The sequence below is a fragment of the Hyperolius riggenbachi genome, chromosome 3 (assembly GCF_040937935.1).
Source record: "Hyperolius riggenbachi isolate aHypRig1 chromosome 3, aHypRig1.pri, whole genome shotgun sequence".
NCBI lineage: Eukaryota > Metazoa > Chordata > Amphibia > Anura > Hyperoliidae > Hyperolius > Hyperolius riggenbachi.
This window is the reverse complement of record NC_090648.1, coordinates 380391693-380411638: the sequence shown is the minus strand read 5'-3', so window position 1 is coordinate 380411638 and position 19946 is coordinate 380391693. Positions and strand designations below refer to the sequence as shown.

The 19946-nt window shown below is 40.7% G+C and overlaps 1 protein-coding gene and 1 long non-coding RNA gene across 3 annotated transcripts in view; one reads left to right on the top strand and one right to left on the bottom strand.

Annotated features, from left to right (window-relative positions):
* SVOPL (SVOP like) overlaps positions 1 to 19946 on the top strand; it is a 104705-nt gene that overhangs the window by 37402 nt on the left and 47357 nt on the right. Inside the window, exons 7-10 of one of the 2 annotated variants that reach the window (XM_068272902.1) lie at positions 6923 to 7048; positions 14191 to 14319; positions 16351 to 16424; positions 19566 to 19768. In XM_068272902.1, coding sequence (XP_068129003.1) covers positions 6923 to 7048; positions 14191 to 14319; positions 16351 to 16424; positions 19566 to 19768 — 532 coding nt within the window. The remainder of the gene's footprint in view (positions 1 to 6922; positions 7049 to 14190; positions 14320 to 16350; positions 16425 to 19565; positions 19769 to 19946) is intronic. The other variant, XM_068272901.1, reaches the window with a different exon arrangement.
* Positions 17298 to 19946, bottom strand: part of LOC137561594 (uncharacterized) — a 38679-nt gene continuing 36030 nt past the window's right edge. Inside the window, exons 2-3 of the long non-coding RNA XR_011030065.1 lie at positions 18057 to 18154; positions 17298 to 17341 (exon numbers count right to left, since the gene is read on the bottom strand). This is a non-coding gene — a long non-coding RNA (uncharacterized lncRNA). The remainder of the gene's footprint in view (positions 17342 to 18056; positions 18155 to 19946) is intronic.

Genomic DNA, 19946 nt, shown 5'->3' with positions numbered 1-19946 from the left:
ACCTTAACCTTTTATATTCTTTTAAACTCATTTATCATTTAAGATTGTTTTGATAGCTTGTCTGGTGAGCACTAAAAAGTTTGTGTCGGATGGTTTATTTTTATGGGTATATTCAACCTCACTGAGTTTATTCAATAGATTTCCTAATTCTCATCTTTTTTTCTGTCTAATTTTACTTGCTGTTGCTATAAGGGAACCCCTAATACACCTAAAGGCATCCCATAAAACGGTTTCAGAGAAAATGGTAAAATTCTCACTGAAAAACAGTTCAATCTGTCTCACAATTTTCTCTTTAACAGTGGGCTCTAGTAACAAAAAGCTATTGAATTTCCAATGCCATTCTGGTTGACTAAACATTATACCAGTTATCAATTAGTATTAAAGATGCATGATCTGAGTAGGTAATGTTACCTATGTTGATGTCCATGATATCTTGGCCCATATGCAATACATTTTTTCACCTGAGTTATCTCTTGGGAGATAAATTTTATCTTCTCTGTAAACTAAATTTTCAGATATTTGAAAAGTGCCACACATGTGGTATTGCCGTACTCAGGAGAAGTAGTATAATGTGTTTTGGGGTGTATTTTTACACATACCCATGCTGGGTGGGAGAAATATCTCTATAAATGACAATTGTTTGATTTTTTTTTTTTACACACAATTGTCCATTTACAGAGAGATTTCTCCCACTCAGCATGGGTATGTGTAAAAATACACCCCAAAACACATTGTACTACTTCTCCCGGGTACGGCGATACCACATGTGTGGCACTTTTTTGCACCCTAACTGCGCTAAGGGGCCCAAAGTCCAATGAGTACCTTTAGGATTTCACAGGTCATTTTTGTTTCAAGACTACTCCTCACGGTTTAGGGCCCCTAAAATGCCAGGGCAGTATAGGAACCCCACTAATGACCCCATTTTAGAAAGAAGACACCCAAAGGTATTCCGTTAGGAGTATGGTGAGTTCATAGAAGATTTTATTTTTTGTCACAAGTTAGCGGAAATTGATTTTAATTGGTTTTTTTCACAAAGTGTCATTTTCCGCTAACTTGTGACAAAAAATAAAATCTTCTATGAACTCACCATACTCCGTACGGAATACCTTTGGGTGTCTTCTTTCTAAAATGGGGTCATTAGTGGGGTTCCTATACTGCCCTGGCATTTTAGGGGCCCTAATCTGATAGGTAGCAGTGACAGGGGGTGATTGATGGGTAATAAGTGGGTGTTTAGGGTAGAGAACAGATGTAAACACTGCACTTGGGAGGTGATTTGACGTCGGATCTGCGGGCGATCTATTGGTGTGGGTGGGTGATTGCCCGCAAGGGGCAGGTTAGGGGCTGATTGATGGGTGGCAGTGACAGGGGGTGATTGATGGGTGGCAGTGACAGGGGGTGATTGATGGGTGGCAGTGACAGGGGGTGCTTGATGGTTGGCAGTGACAGGGGGTGATTGATGGGTGATTGACAGGTAATCAGTGGGTTATTACAGGGAACAACAGAAGTAAATATTGCACTGGCGAATTGATAAGGGGGGGTCTGAGGGCAATCTGAGCGTGCAGGCGGGTGATTGGGTGCCCGCAAGGGGCAGATTAGGGTCTGATCTGATGGGTAACAGTGACAGGTGGTGATAGGGGGTGATTGATGGGTGATTGATGGGTAATTATTGGGTGTTTAGGGTAGAGAACAGATGTAAACACTGCACTTGGGAGGTGATCTGACGTCGGATCTGCGGGCGATCTATTGGTGTGGGTGGGTGATCAGATTGCCCGCAAGGGGCAGGTTAGGGGCTGATTGATGGGTGGCAGTGACAGGGGGTGATTGATGGGTGATTGACAGGTAATCAGGGGGATAGATGCATACAGAACACGGGGGGGGGGGGGGGGGTCTGGGGAGAATCTGAGGGGTGGGGGGTGGTCAGGAGGGGGCACGGGGGGGGGGGTAAAAAAAAATAACGTTGACAGATAGTGACAGGGAGTGATTGATGGGTGATTAGGGGGGTGACTGGGTGCAAACAGGGGTCTGGGGGGTGGGCAGGGGGGGTCTGAGGGGTGCTGTGGGCGATCTGGGGCAGGGGGGGGGAAATCAGTGTGCTTGGGTGCGACATAGGGTGGCTGTAACCTGCCCTGGTGGTCCCTCGGACATTGGGACCACCAGGGCAGGAGGCAGCCTGTATAATACACTTTGTAAACATTACAAAGTGTATTATACACTTTGTATGCGGCGATCCGGGTGCTAGTAACCCGCCGGCGCATCCGAATGGCCGGCGGGTTACAGCGCAAGGGGGGCGGAGTCAGGCGCCGGCGGCCGATCGCGTCACGAATGACGCGATCGCGCCGCCCATGCCCTTACAAGGACCGCCGCCATTTGTCAATACGGCGGTCCTTGCGGGGTCCACTTCCCGCCCGCCAATTGTCTATACGGCGGTCGGGAAGTGGTTAATTGCTTCAAAAATGCTGTAAAAATGAACCTTCCATGATATAGTATGACTCCATAAGAGTAACTTTCCTCTGGGGTAGGGGAAAGGTTATTTTGTCAACATTCCCCACACCATACCTTGTTCAGCTCCAGGAACCGACAAACCCCAAATCTAGGACCAAAGTTGTTTGCATGGAAAAAACAATAGGCAGTTCCAGCACAATATTTTACATCCAGTTAACTTGGAGAGTAAGATTGTCCTTTTTATAATACAAACAATATCCTTACTGGAAAGGTAAAATACTATTTTTATCTCTGGTACTAATGTCCAGTTCACCTGATCATCTGCATCACTCTTCTTTGATGACAGTCTTATGTGAGAAGATGATGTAGTCTACTTGCTTGCCTGGCTGTTTTGTGGCTTTACAATCAGTGCAACAGTCAGGCAAGTACCAGTTATAAAAGGAAGATTGCAAAGGCAGCCTCAATATTACTTTAATAATCTTCATAAATTGGAGTAATTTAGCTCACATGCAGTTGGCAGATAAGCAGGAATGGTAACATAGCTTGTATAAATGTTAATAATATCAACTTATTGGGCTCAATTCTGGTAGCGTTTAGTAAATAATTACCTCATGGAATTGGGTTTACCTCATGAGGGAAATCAACTTTTGAATTCTGGTAGTTTAAGTAAAGTTTTACCTCATGTAATTTCATGAGGTAATTCATGTGGTAATTTTCTACTAAAAATGTGTGGCGTTTAGTAGTGAAATACCTCACACTTGAATTCTGAAGTGAAATAAGGTGCGTGTTTGCACGTCTTTTACCTCACATAATTAGACCTACCTCTACCACATGATAAATGTAGTGTTGTGACAGAATTGTGATATCTGTCACATAACATGGAGCCTTTTCAGCTTGTTCTGTGTTCAGGGCCCCCATATTTTGCTGAAGTAAGTAGTAAGTAAAAGTAATCTGACCAACGAATCCCCCCCCCCCCCCCCCCCCCAAGCTTCCATTTTGTTTTAAAAAAGAAAAAGTGCTCCAAACCCCGTACAATCCTTCATCTGCTGCGCCCCCCCCCCCCTCTCAACATTGCCATTACCCAAAGTACCCCCCCCCCCCCGCGCCTCTAAAAGTGCTCCTACACACACACACACACACACACCCTCCCCCAGCCTCTAAAGGTAAATGAGCTGGATTTTTTTTTACATATAATGGATGCCTATAAATTTACTTTTCATAGGTTAGACTGTCCTAACTTATGGAAGACAATTAAAGACTATTTATTTCCTGCAGGCTTACCACTGAAATCCCTCATGTTTTACCTCACTCTATGCATTTACCTCATGTTTTACCACATGTTTTACCTCATGTTCGGAAATGGAGAAAAATCTTTCAGAATTGATAAAAGAAGAGGAAAATACCTCATGAGGTATTTTACCTACAAAAAATATTTACCTCACATAGCTACCAGAATTGAGCCCATTGTGTCTTTCTGCAGCTCTTCTGGCTGATAGGGTCTTTGCTCATCATTGGAGTGGGGTCAGTGGTGAACCCAACATTGGGGTGGCGATGGCTTGTGCGTCTGGCCTCCATCCCTGGCATCATACTGTGCATTGTCTTTCCTATACCACAATGTTTAATGCTTCATACAAGTATATACAGGCTATGCGATTGAATGCTTACTCAGAATTCCCAGCCACCATAATTGCTTCTTTATGGTTGACTTCTGAATTATATTGAAAGCTAATTGCAGATAAGATGTTGTTTGAAATGTTAGTGGATTTCTTGAAACTAGATTGTTCTTTCCCTAACAATTGGTCTAAAACTTTGTCTAACCTAGAAGTTAGTATTTTGGCGTATACTTTTACATTGATGTTTAGAACTGAGATGGGACACGATGGCCAGAACAGTGTAGTGGATTTTTATCTTCTTTGAGGATCATTGTTGTAGTAACCTGGTTGCATATAAAACAGGTCTTTCCCTTCTAATCATTAATCTTTGTGCAATAGTTAAAAGCTAATTCATCAGTAAAGAGTTTATAAAATTCTGAACTAAAGCCGTCAGGACCTCTTACCATTTTAAGTTGTTTTGTTGCTTCTCTAAACTCTGCCTCTATAATCTGGGCTTCTAACATGTCATAGTCGACCAGAGCTATTTGTGGCAAATTGGCAAAATAAGAATTTTATATGATCTTCTAGTTTGTTTTCTTTCAAATTATAAAGCTCTTGATAATATTTTTGAAAAATTCCCCAAAATCCTACTAAAATAAGTTTTGTCCTGAGACTTGGGATTTTTACTACGCATTGAAGAGCGTTTTTTGTTTGTTTGTTTTTTCGGTTTGCCTAAACCTACATTTTTCCAGGTTTATGACTTTTTATTACATAGTCTTTCCTTAACCTTTTATATTCTTTTAAACTCTTATCATTTAAAGGGACTCCGAGCAGTGCAGAAACTATGGAAAGATGCATATCATTTTAAAGCTCTCTTTCTCCTCTTTCCAATGATATATAACTCATCACCCTACGCTTTTTAGTTTTCGCTACTTTCGCGATTGAAATTGCCGCGGCTGCGATTTCGATCGCGAAAATAGAGAAAACTAAAAGGCGTAGGGCGACGATTTAGGGGTCGTCAGAAAGAGGAGAAAGAGAGCTTTAAAATGATATGCATCTTTTCATAGTTACATTGTATTACACAGGGCGACTTTTTCTGCTGAATGGAGCTGCTGACTATGAGTAAAAGTCGCCCTGTGTAATACAATATAACTATGCAAAGATGGATATCATTTTAAAGCTCTTTCTCCTCTTTCTGACGACCCCTAAATCGTCACCCTACGCCTTTTAGTTTTCTCTATATTCGCAATCGAATTTGCAGCCGCTGCAATTTCAATCGCGAAAATAGCGAAAACTTAAAGGCGTAGGGCAGTGATTTATATATCATTGGAAAGAGGAGAAAGAGAGCTTTAAAATGATATGCATCTTTCCATAGTTTTTGCACTGCTCGGAGTCCCTTTAAGATTGTTTTGATAGCTTGTCTGGTGAGCACTAAAAGTTTGTGTCGGATGGTTTATTTTTATGGGTATATTCAACCTCACTGAGTTTATTCATTAGATTTCCTAATTCTCATATTTTTTTCTGTCTAATTTTACTTGCTGTTGCTATAAGGGAACCCCTAATACACTTAAAGGCATCCCATAAAACGGTTTAAGAGAAAATGTTAAAATTCTCCCTGAAAAACAGTTCAATCTGTCTCACAATTTTCTCTTTAACAGTGGGCTCTAGTAACTAAGAGCTATTGAGTTTCCAATGCCATTCTGGTTGACTAAACATTATACCAGTTATCAATTAGTATTAAAGAGGCATGATCTGAGTAGGTAATGTTACCTATGTTGATGTCCATGATATCTTGGCCCATATGCAATACATTTTTTCACCTGAGTTATCTCTTGGGAGATAAATTTTATCTTCTCTGTAAACTAAATTTTCAGCATTTTACAACTGAAAAAAGTACCAAAAAGTTGGTGAAGCGGTACTATAAAAATTATTTTGAGCATTTTCTTGCTTGCTGGTGGTTTAAATAGAATTGTATGACAGTGTATGAAAATATCACCTAGGAGAAAAAGTAAATTGCATATGGCCCCTTATATCTAATATTTCGCTTTGAGGAATGAGAAAAATGTCCAATCTAGTATCAATATTGTGGACATTAGAAAAGAAAGTGTAATCTTTTACACCGGGTGTCACAGTTCCTCCAGATATGTTTATGGCTTTTTAAAGAATTTAAGAGGTGTTTCTAAGTAATATGAGAAGTTTCCTTGAAGTCCCATTCTGGAACAAGTGGAATATTAATATCACCCCCAGTATAGTTTTGCCTTTTTTTACTCACATAATTAAGTATATGGAAAAATGATTTTAATTGCTTCAAAAATGCTGTAAAAATGAACCTTCCATGATATAGTATGACTCCATAAGAGTAACTTTCCTCTAGGGTAGGGGAAAGGTTATTTGTCAACATTCCCCACACCATACCTTGTTCAGCTCCAGGAACTGACAAACCCCAAATCTAGGACCAAAGTTGTTTGCATGGAAAAAACAATAGGCAGTTCCAGCACAATATTTTACATCCAGTTAACTTGGAGAGTAAGATTGTCCTTTTTATAATACAAACAACATCCTTACTGGAAAGAGAAAATACTATTTTTATCTCTGGTACTAATGTCCAGTTCACCTGATCATCTGCATCACTCTTCTTTGATGACAGTCTTATGTGAGAAGATGATGTAGTCTACTTGCTTGCCTGGCTGTTTTGTGGCTTTACAATCAGTGCAACAGTCAGGCAAGTACCAGTTATAAAAGGAAGATTGCAAAGGCAGAATCAATATTACTTTAATAATCTTCATAAATTGGAGTAATTTAGCTCACATGCAGTTGGCAGATAAGCAGGAATGGTAACATAGCTTGTATAAATGTTAATAATATCAACTTATTGTGTCTTCCTGCAGCTCTTCTGGCTGATAGGGTCTTTGCTCATCATTGGAGTGGGGTCAGTGGTGAACCCAACATTGGGGTGGCGATGGCTTGTGCGCCTGGCCTCCATCCCTGGCATCATACTGTGCATTGTCTTCAAGGTAAGGTTTCTGCATTATTTATCTTCTCAATATTAGCTAAAGCTAATCACATTTTTGGATGCATCAAAAGGAAAATAAAAACTCGAGATGCTAGCATAATATTGCCCCTGTTTAACTCTCTAGTAAGGCCACATCTGGAATATGGAATTCAGTTCTGGGCACCACATTACAGGAAAGATATTGCAGTTTTAGAGCAGGCGCAGAGACGGGCAACAAAATTGATACGAGGGATGGAAAGTCTCACTTACCAAGAAAGGTAAGATAAACTGGGTTTATTTAGTCTAGAGAAAATACGCCTTAGAGGGGAACTAATTAACATGTATAAATACATCAGGGTGCCTGGGGGATGAGCAAGGTAGCGGCGGCTTGCTGACGCAGTGAGAGGCGCGGCCTGACCCGCCCCCTCACCAGGAAGTAGCGAGCGAGGCGCCGCATGTGCTGCGGCGTCTATGGTCGGAATTTGAACAGGTGTTCTGCTGGAGGTCTTGCTGGAGGGCCTGGAAGGAGAGAAACCCTGAGGAGTAGGAAAGAAGAGGTGGTGAGCCTGCAAATTTTGAATATAGATGCCTGCTGGGAATTGGAAGCAGCAAACTAAGTGTATGTCCTGGTGCGATTGGCCAGAAACTTTTGTTACTATTTTTTCAAATGCTGCAAGCTACAATATACTGGAGGTGACAAAGTATTGATAACAGGCAGCAGACTGTCTATGTATCCTGGTGCGATTGGCCAGAGGATTTGATTTATACTGCAAGTTGATATATATTGATGGTCAAAAGGAATTGATAACAGCAGAATGTGCATGTATCTGGTGCGATTGGCCAGAAGATTTTTTTTTCAAGTTGATATATGCTGGAGGTCACAAGAAATTGAAAACAGCAGACTGTGTATATAGCCTGGTGCGATTGGCCAGAAGATTTGATTTATATTGCAAGTCAATATATACTGATGGTCACAAGGAATTGATAACAGCAAACTGTGTATGTATCTGGTGCGATTGGCCAGAAGATTAGATAAGTGCTGCAAATAGTCGTATACTGGAGTAATGCAAGGAAGCGAGACCGGCAGTTTGTGGGTGGAGTCTGGTGCGACTGGCCAGAAGTTCTGATTATTATGACACGTTGAAGACAGAGAGGGAAGACTGACAGCTGTTCACAAACGGGAGATATTAGGAGCTTTATGGAGGTTAAATCTGGAAAGTCTGATAAAAGTGGAGAAAGAATGGAGGAGACTCCTAAGGAATCCCTTGGGGGAGATGGTGGAGCTGGTAAAAGCCCTGCAAGAAAAAAAAGAACTTTATCTGACGCTGAGGAGAAGGAGGAAAGTTGGAAGGAGCGGGTGAGATCTTTGACGACTTTGTCAGATATGGAAGGATTGATTGAGCGTTTGGAAAAATCGTTCCATATGGAAATGGTGGAGATTAAAAATGAGATGACGAGTATAGGTCAGAGTAGTAGCTGTGGAAAGTAGAGCAGAAAAAGTGGAACAAACTATGTCTGAAATTGCTTCCCAGATTAATGTGCATAATAAAAAGTTTGATGAGATGTTGTCCCAATTGGATGATCTGGAAAATCGAAATCGCAGGCAAAGTATAAGAATAAAAGAGCTCTCTAAGAGTGTTAATGCTGAGGTTTTGAAAGAAGCAGTTTTGAAGATTTTTCATATTCTTTTGAATAATGACAAAATTATTGAAATTGAAAGAGTGCGTAGGTCGCTGAGTCCCAAAAAGACTGATCCTAAGAAACCAAGGGATGTGATTTGTAGACTTTTGCGTTATGCGGATAAAGATGTGTTTAAAGCCAGAGAAAAGGGTTCAGTTGAGCTTGATGGAAGCTTCATTGATCTATATCTGGATTTATCTTGGATGACTTTATCAATCAGAAGGACAGTAAAACCTTTATTGGAGGAATTAAGGAAAGCAGGAGCAAAATATAAGTGGGGGTTTCCTTTTAGTCTCAGTGCTACCTTGAATGGGAAATCAGCAATTTTGAAATCTAAAGATGATGTAAAAAAATGTTGTGAGACTTTGGGGATATCATCAGTTGACTTTGAGGATTGGAGAAGCCCTAGCTTTAATGCAACTTTTTCTCAGGAGGATAGATGGCAGAAGAAATAAGAAATAATTAGTAACGTAATAGATTTATAAAGGCCAGTTAAGTAATAATATGGTTAAGTTGAAAAGGAGTTTTCCTGGTGGGGGGTCAGGGGAAGGCAGTCGCCGAGCCTTCTCAAATCTCCTAAAAGGGATCTCTATGGGGTTGGAGATAAAGAGAATGGGTTTCTCTGGTGGAGGGTGTCTTGAGAAGACAATTGGGGTTCTTGTTTTGGTGTGTTTTTTTTGTTTTTCTTTCTTATGTACTATTTGATTTTTGTTTATGGTTTCTTATTTTTTTTTACCTACTAGTCTGAGATGGGTAGATTTGTTTTTTTGAAGGGAAAATGAATGGGCCAGATATATACTTTTGTTAATATCTATGCGCCTAATGAATTACACGCTAAATTTTTTAGATTGGTGATTAAACAACTTGAGGGGTTCAGGGAGGGATGTTTGGTTTTTGGGGGAGATTGTAATTGGGTCTCTGAGCCTAAAATGGATGTCATCTGGTTCTAGGAGTATTACGGCAGTATTTAATAAATCTATCAAAAAGATTTTTCAGAGTATTCATCTTGTAGATGTATGGAGAGCACTTTTCCCTTCTGTGAAGGATTATTCATTTTTTCACATGTGCATAAAATATATACAAGGATAGATATTCTGTTTTTGGATCAATATTTTTTGGATAGAGTAAAAGGAGCAGGTATAGGGAACATAACTATCTCAGACCATGCTCCTATGTGGTTTGATTTGGATTTAGGGATTAGAAATAGACGTGATTGGCATTGGCGACTCAATTGCAACCTTCTGGATTATATAGAAGTTAAAGATAAGATTAAAAAAAACATTAGTAGAATATTTTGAGGATAACGAATTGGATGCTATGGACAAGGGCATAGTATGGTCAGCTCATAAGGCGGTGGTGAGGGAGGGGGGGGGGGGGGTCTTTATTTCCTTGGGAGCCAAAAAAAGAAAGAATATAATGGTAAAATTACAGAATTATTATCAGAAATAGAAAATTTGAATTAGAACATAAGGGTTCATTAGATCAGAAAGCATTAGATAGTTTGAACAGGGCAAGGATCAAATTGTCAGAGTTATTAGAGAGTAGACTGAGGGGAAAAATAGAATTTATTCAGCTAAATGGTTTGAAAATGCAAATAAAAGTGGAAAGTGGTTGGCAAGGGCATTAAAAGGACAAAGGAAAAGTGCGTATATTCCTAGGATTAAGAATAATGGGGAAATGGTCGAGCTGCAGGCACACAAAATAGCGAATGTTTTTAAGAAGTATTATTCTTCCCTATATGGACTTCTGAAAAATGGATCCAGGGATTTTGATAAAGGGATGTGGAAATATCTAGAGGGATCTGGGATGGTGAAAATATCACAGGAAAACAGAGATATCATAGAAAAAGTGATTAGTGAGGAGGAGGTGTTAGCTATGATAAAAGCTATGAAGGTGGGTAAGTCACCTGGTCCTGATGGTTTCATAAGGCAATATTTTTCCAATTTCAGTGATGTTAGTGCCACCTATGTGCAGATTCTTTAATTCCCTTAAAGAAGGTAGAGAAATGCCCAAAGATGTGTTAGAGACCCATATAACAGGTATTCATAAGAGTGGAAAAGATCCAGACTTATGTCAAAGTTATAGACCTATAGCATTACTGAATTTAGATATAAAGATTTTTGCAAAAATTTTAGTTGAGAGAATTAAGCCATGGTTAGGATTAGTAGTTAAAGGTGATCAGGTTGGGTTTGTGCCCGGGAGAGAAGGGAGAGATAATGTGGCAAGGGTGATGGCATTGTTTAAGTGGTCTTTAATGTAGGAAGTTCCTGTGATGGTGTTGTCGACGGTTGCAGAGAAGGCATTTGACAGGGTAATTTGGGACTTTATTATGTCTACTTTAAGATTTATAGGATTGGGAGAGAACATGTTAAAGTGGGTGGGTGCGTTGTACTCTGGTCCAACTGCAAGGGTTAGAGCGAAGGGTGCCCTGTCGGATGCCTTCTCCTTGTCGAATGGAACGAGACAGGGGTGTCCCATGTCACCGGTTATTTTTATTTTGACCTTGGAAGTTTTTTTATGTTCTGTTAGGAGGTCTGGAAATGTCCATGGAGTTAGGGTTGGAGATGAGGAGCATAAGATATTGGTCTTTGCGGATGCTATTTTGTTTTATATTTCGGAGCCTCTGGCGTCTTCGCTAAATTTGGTTAAAGAAATTAAGAGGGATGTTGTTTTTTTTCGAATTTCAAGATTAATATGACTAAGTCTGAAGCACTGAATGTGTCATTGACACCAGGTGTTGTGAAGTTGGTAGAAAGTAATTTTTCGTTTCCTTTTAGGAAAGAGGCTATCAAATATTTGGGAATAATGTTACCAAGTTATCTATCAAGGCTGTACTCCCTAAATTATCTTCCATTATTAAGTATAATTAAAAAAGATCTGGAGGGATGGAATGGTAGAGGTTTTGGTGTTTTGTATGTCCATGATTCCAATTTGTGTGCCTGCAGCTTTTTTCAGGTCCCTTAAATCAATCCTTATTAGGTTTGTGTGGCAGAATAAGCCCTCAAGATTAGCATATGAGATTTTGGTACTGGTACGTCCTAAAGAAAAGAGGGATCTGGGGGTTCCGGATCTGAGCATTTAATGTTAAATGGGGAAAATAGGGAGAATTTCAAGATACTAAGGAGTATGAAGATATGGTGGAAATGTAGGAGAGGGAGTCTCCTGTAATTATAATTATAACAACAATTTGTGTAATTTTTTTAGTACTTTGGATGGTAATTGGTGGGGGGATCTTTGAAGAAGAAATTCTAATAATGTTGAATTATTTGCAAAGCATGTTGATTGGAAGATTGAGGAGAATAGTGGGTGTTTTTTTTCTTCTTTAATATGTATTCTATAATTTTGAAAATAGAAGAGAATATGATGATATGTTGTATTGGAATTGATATGAAAGATGGAAATATTCTTACTTCTTCAATAAATTATATGAAAAAATAAATAAATACATCAGAGGGCAATATAAAAGCTTGGCGGATGAGTTTTTTGTCCCTAGGCCTTCACAAAGGACTAGAGGACATGATCTGCGCATGGAGGAAAAATGTTTTGCCATTAATTTAGGAAAGGGTTCTTTACAGTAAAAGTGATTAAGATGAGAAATACATAGCCACATGAAGTATTTATGGCAAATTCTAGATCTGCATTTAAAGGGGGCTTAAATGCTTTCCTTGCATTGAAAGACATCCATGGCTATAATTACTAGGTAATGCCCAGTGGTGTTGATCCAGGGATTTTATCTGATTGCCATCTGAGTCGGGAAGGATTTTTTTCCCTTTTGGGGCTAATTGGACCATGCCTTTTAAAAGGGTTTTTCACCTTCCTTTGGATCAACAGGGATATGTGAGGGAGCAAGCTGGTGTTGTACTTTGTTTTCTGGTTGAACTTGATGGACGTATGTCTTTTTTTCAAACCAAATAACTATGTAACTAGTTAATAAATAGATAATATTAAGCAGATTTTGCTGGACTTCCCATTAGGCTCAACTTACAATATCATAGGGGAGTGGATATAATGATTTACAGTCAGTTATATTTGGGACCAAACAGATTATAGTCACGAGTAGTCATGTGTTGCATCTCCGCGCCCCAATTAGGCTTGGGGCGCGGCGTCACAGAAAAGTGAAATGCAAGCTATATTGTAGTATTAAAGCTTCCTGTACGAGGGCATAACTAGATGCCCACTAGATACAATATAAACTGTTACATGAGACATTTTAAACATAAATCGGCAGTATGCTCCTGAAATAAGATAATTAGGCTGGATGTCTCACAAATAAAAATTAGGCAGCATGTTCCCAAATAACAAAATAAGGTAGCATCTTACCAAATAAAACTAAAAACAATGCATGTCCTGAAATAGCATAATTAGGCAACATGTCCCTTACTATGAACAGATTGTCTAGGTAAGCTCTCATACTGCAATTGATAAAATCGGCCAATCATTGGTTAATCAATTACAGTAGATGTGTGTACCAGGCTTAAAGTGGATCCGAGATAAACTATTACTCATTGCATAATTGTGTTCCTTTCATATAGTTTATAGGGCATCCCTCAAGCCAAATAGTTTTTTTGTTTTGTTTTAACACTCTAATTCCCTATAAACTAAACAAGCCTCGCCCACAGCTTTTCACAGTGCCTTGGCACTTTAGCAAGGGCTCATGGGAGCTCAGTCTGGGCAGGAGGAGGAGGAGGTTACTAGCCATTGATTTCAGAGGCAGAGGGGAGGGAGGGAGGAGGAGAGGGGGCTGAATTTACACACAGGCAAGCTGATAGTATCTCCAGCCCTCAGCCTGTGACAGTGTGACAAACAGAACATGGCTGCCCTCATTGTATCACAGGAATAAAGAATCATACACTTTTGAAGCTGTTTGCAGCTAGATGTGCTGTGTAAACTATCTAAACTTTAGATAAGATATATAGACAAGTTACTTGTTTTTCATCTTGGATCCGCTTTAAGGATGGTCAATAGGATGCAAATAATTGTGAAAAGTTGCAAGTGTTTATGGTAATTGTATGCAAATGTATGCAGCTTCAAAATGCTGCAACAATTCATTTTAAATACATGAATTTGCATTGTTACCATAAAACATTTGTATCAACTTATAATTATTTGCATCTCATTAATAATCCTGGTCTGCCACTAGTGATTTTTAGTTATTTACAGAGTTGCTGATGTAGCTTCAAGTCTTTGTAGCTACATATTACTCTTACATAATGATTTATAGCTATTTATAAAATATGGATATTCAGTATCAGTTGCCAGTCACTCCATTACCAGCACAGAAGGTAGATGAATCTTTCTTAATAATTATTCAGCAGAGATCTGCTAGTGAATGCTTTGATTTGTTGCTGTGACATGGATGATGTCCAATAGTATGACAGTATGGCCTGAATGGTAACATGAGCTAGAGATGTAGTGCTGTGTGATTGGCTTCCCACCTGGTCTTTGGACTAATAAATATTGATTAGGAAAAGGTTTCTCTTGCAGTTTGTGCCAGAGTCAGCGCGTTTCAATGTCTCAGTGGGAAAGAAGCAGGCGGCCACGGAGACCCTGGAGAAAATCGCCAGAGTGAACCGCTCAAAGATGCCAGAGGGGACCATTGACGAGCCAGTGGTGGTGCGGTATAGTCAATTTATTATGGAGAGTTTAGCAATTTTGATTGTAACAAGGCCATATAATCTAGCATCTTAGTGAGCAGCAATGTAGAATACAGGAGAAGCACATCTGCAGAATAGAGACATGGCTGCTGTAATGACTGGACGTGTAGTGGTTGCAATGTACAAAAGTGGATGGTGGTAAATCTTCACCTTCCAATTTTGTATAAGCAGTTTCCATAGATTGCACCTTTTGACTAATTTCTTCATCTTCTGCTTTAATCCACTTTTATTTCTCAGAAGTGGGAAGTTATTGCATCTCTTCCCAAGACCTTGGCTCATTATGAACTGCTGAGCAGACCATGTAGGTCAACTGCTCTGCTGGGATTCCTTCTTGTTGATGTTCTGATTGTAATGACTGGTTGTTCAGTAGTATGTGAGTCAGTTTGGTGTAAGTTGTCTGTGCTAATTTCTATCTCTGCTTCACTTTGTGGTTGCTCTGGAAACTCTGGTGTGGTTTTCTCTCCAGATTGAATCTGTGTTTGTGTCAGTTCTTCAAAGTTTAAACACACTGATCTTTCAGAATGACATTGATTTTCATTTATAGCATACCTGACGTGGAAATAAACTGATAGACTTAATCATAAATAGGACTTTCATGGAATCCTACAGTAGCATTTTGGTTTAAAAGTTTAAACATTATTTAAGTTTTCAGGTGAATGATAATGGTTATTCAGCTCTCATACAGAAAAATCTTGAACTATTGATCTTTTTATCTGTTCCCTGCACTTTGAAGTGTTTCTCAACCACACAGGAGTTTTATGAACTATAATTATCAGTGCAGTCTGACTGCATAGAAACTGTAATTTAAAACATTGGATTTATAGTGAGAAAAAAGGAACACAGTCTAGTTTCATGTAAGATTGGGACTTTAGATACGCAAGTTTATCTCTTGTTATTTGTCAACCTCAGGTACCTTTTTTTTTATCTATTGTAGTTTGGAAATTGATCATTACAAAGCATGCATTGTCTTCCATCTTATAGCTTTCTCATTTTACAGCATTTTTACACAAGTGCCTAAAACCAGGTAAAACAAATAACATAATAAATTGATTTTCTTGGTACACAGCCGCCTTGCAAATATCAAGCAGCAAGTAAACTGTTCATTATCAAAGGTCATGTTGTAAGCAGGAATAATGGGGCAGGTGTAAAACTTGAAGTAATTGTTGCGATGGCTATAAAAATGGGTCAGGGCATGTTTAAATTGCAGGTGTTGTGTAGTGCTCCTTGTATGCAGAAGTGGTTCCAAAAAAGAGAAACAGAGACCCCCGCAAAAGATTCATGGGTGCCCAAAGCTTGTGCATGGGGAGCTTTGGGTTAGCCCAGGCATGGGCAAACTTGGCCCTCCAGCTGTTGAGGAACTACAAGTCCCACAATGCATTGCAGGAGTCTGACAGCCACAGTCATGACTCAAAGGCAAATGCATTGTGGGATTTGTAGTTCCTTAACAGCTGGAGGGCCGAGTTTGCCCATGCCTGGGTTAGCCTATTTGGTCTTATCCCACAGGAGAGAGACCATAGCACAAACTGCCAAAATGGTTAATGCTGGTGATGAGAAAACGGTGTCGGAACACACAGTGCTATTTATGTACCTACCATTCAGTGCCCTGCTTTCCTCTGTCCATATGACCACATACACTCATTGATGGGAGCTGTATTCCCCAATGTCAGAGAATTTAAAGGATCTGTTGATAATGTGTTGGTGCTAATACCTCAGGACAACTTCAGAGGTCTAGTAGAGTCCATGCCTTGATGGACTAGAGCGGTTTTGGAGACACAGGGAGGCCCTGTACAGTATTAGGCAGGTGATCCCAATGCTTTGGATATTTAATTTTTGTAGCCATAAAATTTCATTACACATTGTGGCCATTATAACTCCATTTAGTGTATTTGCGTTATCAGCATTCATCTGCTTTTAGTCACAGCATCTGTCTGTCACCCTGAATGCATATTGTTCTGCATTATGCAATAACATGGTCATTTCTGATTTCTAGAAAAATACTGGGACCTTGTGTGATCTGTTTCATCCAAAGTATCGCCGTACATCTCTGCAGATTTGGATCATATGGTAAAACAACCATGTTTCTTTTTACTTTATCCCTGATCAGTGACATGTATAACAATAGAAGAAAAGTAATGATATACTAAGTCATCAGCTAGTCCAGGCTTTTTCAACCAGGGTTCCTTGAGTACTCTGCAGGGGTTCCTTGGCATTTTCCCCCATCATGGGGGAAGTATAATAGAGCACATTCTAATAGGGAGTACTGTAAGAAGCACTAAATTGGGGGCCAGAATAATAATGAGCACATTAACCTCCTTGGCGGTAACCCCGTGTGTGACACGGGGTAAGCCGCCGGAGGGTGCCGCTCAGGCCCTGCTGGGCCGATTTACTTCATTTTTTTTTGCTGGACGCAGCTAGCACTTTGCTAGCTGCGCCAGCACCCCGATCGCCGCCGCGCGCCCGATCGCCGCTATCCGGTGCGGCGCGCGGCCCCCCCCCCCAGACCCCGAGCGCTGCCTGGCCAATCAGTGCCAGGCAGCGCCGAGGGGTGGATCGGGTCTCCCAATGACGTCCCGACGTCGCTGACGTCGGTGACGTCATTCCGCCCCGTCGCCATGGCGACGGGGGAAGCCCTCCAGGAAATCCCGTTCTTTGAACGGGATTTCCTGATCGCCTATCGCCGGAGGCGATCGGCGGGGCTGGGGGGATGCCGCTGAGCAGCGGCTATCATGTAGCGAGCCCTCGGCTCGCTACATGATTTTAAAAAAAAAATAATTAAAAAAAAACTGCTGCGCTGCCCCCTGGCGGTATTTTTCATACCGCCAAGGGGGTTAATTAAAAAAAACACTAGAATAAGGAGTCATAATGAAGAGCACTGTAATAGGGGATAGTGAAATAAACAGCCTCACCTACTTTTAAAGACCACGCCTCCTGCAAAATAAATGCAAGTGTTCCTCGAGATCAAAAAATTGTTTGCAGGGTTCCTTCAGGGTAAAAAAGGTTGAGAAAGACTCAGCTAGTAGTTTATAATAAAATACACCTTACAAATAAATCAACTATGATGCTATGTATAACCAGACCATAGTGATATTTCAACTCTGTTTTTTAATACCAAATGGAACTATTGCGTCAGTATACCTTCACCTTTTAGACTGTAAACTCTTGTGGGCTGGATTTTCACACTTAATCAAAACCAGGCACAATTTTTATATGCTTATATACATTGAGCATTGAAAAGGAGATACATTTTTCTACAATAAATGTCATTTGAATCCTAATTACAACATCAAGAGGTCCCACAGGGATGTTAGCTAATTTATGACAAATTGGAGGATGAGATTAGAGGATGAGAGAAGAGGACACATTCTACTAGGAGAAGGGGACACATTGACAATTGCTGCACACTATGTCAGAGCATGCCTCAGACTGAGAGGTGCATATATCAAAACTGTAAACCTAAAAAAAAGCCCACAAACTGCTAACTCAGTTTTTCTTGGAACGGCTCTGTCCGTTTAGTTGGGCGTAGGCAGGCTTGTTCCTGTAGTCCCACACTGTGTTCCACCACTGGTGTGCACCTCTGACGGCTTCAACCCACGTGAGACACCCACCATTAACAATCCACCACGTGTACTTCCTGCTTCCGTGGTTAGGCTCCGCCCGACATGTTTCATCAATCTATGACTCATCATCAAATTTTACCTGTCATATGCCTGTCCATATGACCATGATGTCCGGATCCTGTTCTAATATGTCACTATCCTGCTTAGTGTTGATAATTCTGCATAACTTCATTTAATCTGCGAAGATAGAAACATCACCATTTACTTCAGCTACTAGATCACTAATAAATACATTGAAAAGGTTTGGGCAATGCATATGGTAATACTGATCCTTGCAGAACCCCACTGCTAAAAGTTTCCCATTTTCAGTATGATCCATTTACCAAAACACACTGCTTTAAGTACCTTAACCATTTCTCTATCCATGTACACACCGCATCCCATGTACTTAGCTTCTGTACCAGGATATTGTGGAGAACAGTGCCAAAGGGCTTTGCTAATGCTGGGCGTACACGGCAGTTTCTCTCCTTATCAATTGAGCCGTTGATGGCTCGATTGATAATATACGACAGGTCCGATGAACTGCCGGATAGATTCCCCGCTCGATCGATGAGCGGGGACACGGCGGGAGTCAATCCGGTGGCTAAACGGCCGCCGTATCGACCTGTGTATGCCCAGCATTAGACCAGGTACACGAAATCTATTGCTTTCCCAAGATCTAAATTTGCATTTACCACTTCAGAAAAGCTGAGTATCTTGGTGAGACAAGATCTGTCTTAAGTATTCCCATGCTTTTAAACCTAAATTAGACTATTGTGTGCTATATAACTTTGTAAAGCATTCCTTATACCTTCAAACATTTTACACACAATTGGTGTTAAGCTTACAGGTCTTTAGTTTCCGGGCTCTGTCCCCCCCCCCCCCCCCCTTCTTGAATAAGGGGACAACATCAGTTGTACACCAGTCATAGGGAGCTGACCCACTTGAAAGAGTATCTCAGAACATAAGATAAAGTGGCTTATCAATAACTAAACCTTTTAATACCTAACTGTTTTAATACCAAAAGGGGGATGCCATCTGGGCCAGGTACCCTATATATCTTGATCTTATTTAAAAGTACCTGCCCATCTTCTTGTGTTAAGGTGTGTACACACCGTTGACGGATGTTGTCCGTCGGGGATCAGGACCTGATCCCCTTGGGTAACATCACTGGGCCAGGCTGCACACATACATGCCAGCTGTGTAGCTGATGACATGCTGTGTTGCTATGTGGGGCAAATGGAGGGGTGACGAGTGGTGTGCATGACGTCACACGGCCGGCAGGAGATCCGCCTCGATCAATAGTAATTGGCATCACTGGGGGTCAGTAGTTCCACCTGGCAGATCGCTCGTGGTTTGGGGGTCACAAACTGCTGTATACACACCTAATCATTGGCTGAGGCCTCAGCCGACTTAAGTCAGGCGTGTGTACGGGCCTTTCGAGTAATTGCTGAATGAAGTAGATTTGGAATAATTCCGACCTGTATTATGAAACTAGGACATCACCTTGGTAAAGACAGAAGCAATGTCTGTATTTAAGCTTTATCTCAATCTTTTACAATCAAGTCACACAGCCATTGTATTTTTCCATTGCATCTGTTACTTTTAGGCTTGGGATTGCTTTTGCATATTATGGAGTCATTCTGGCCAGTTCGGAGCTCCTGGAGAGGAACCTCCTATGCGGATCGGGTCAGGTGGGGCTGGGTGCAGGGGAGGAACCCTACGAGGGTTCCCACAGCCCTTGTTACTGCAGCATGCTGAGTCAGTCTGACTACCGGACCATGATCATCAGTACAGTGGGGGAAATTGCCTGTAAGTACAATTTTTCCATTAACTATTCAACATGAATGTATCACCCACAACCAAATGCAAGAGCCTAAAGCTTGGTATATAGGGTCCCAAATGGAGGGTCTATGGTTAACCTGCATGAACCTTCAGCTGAGTGACAATATTAGAGACACAGAATCAGGGGGACAATATGGCAGCATCC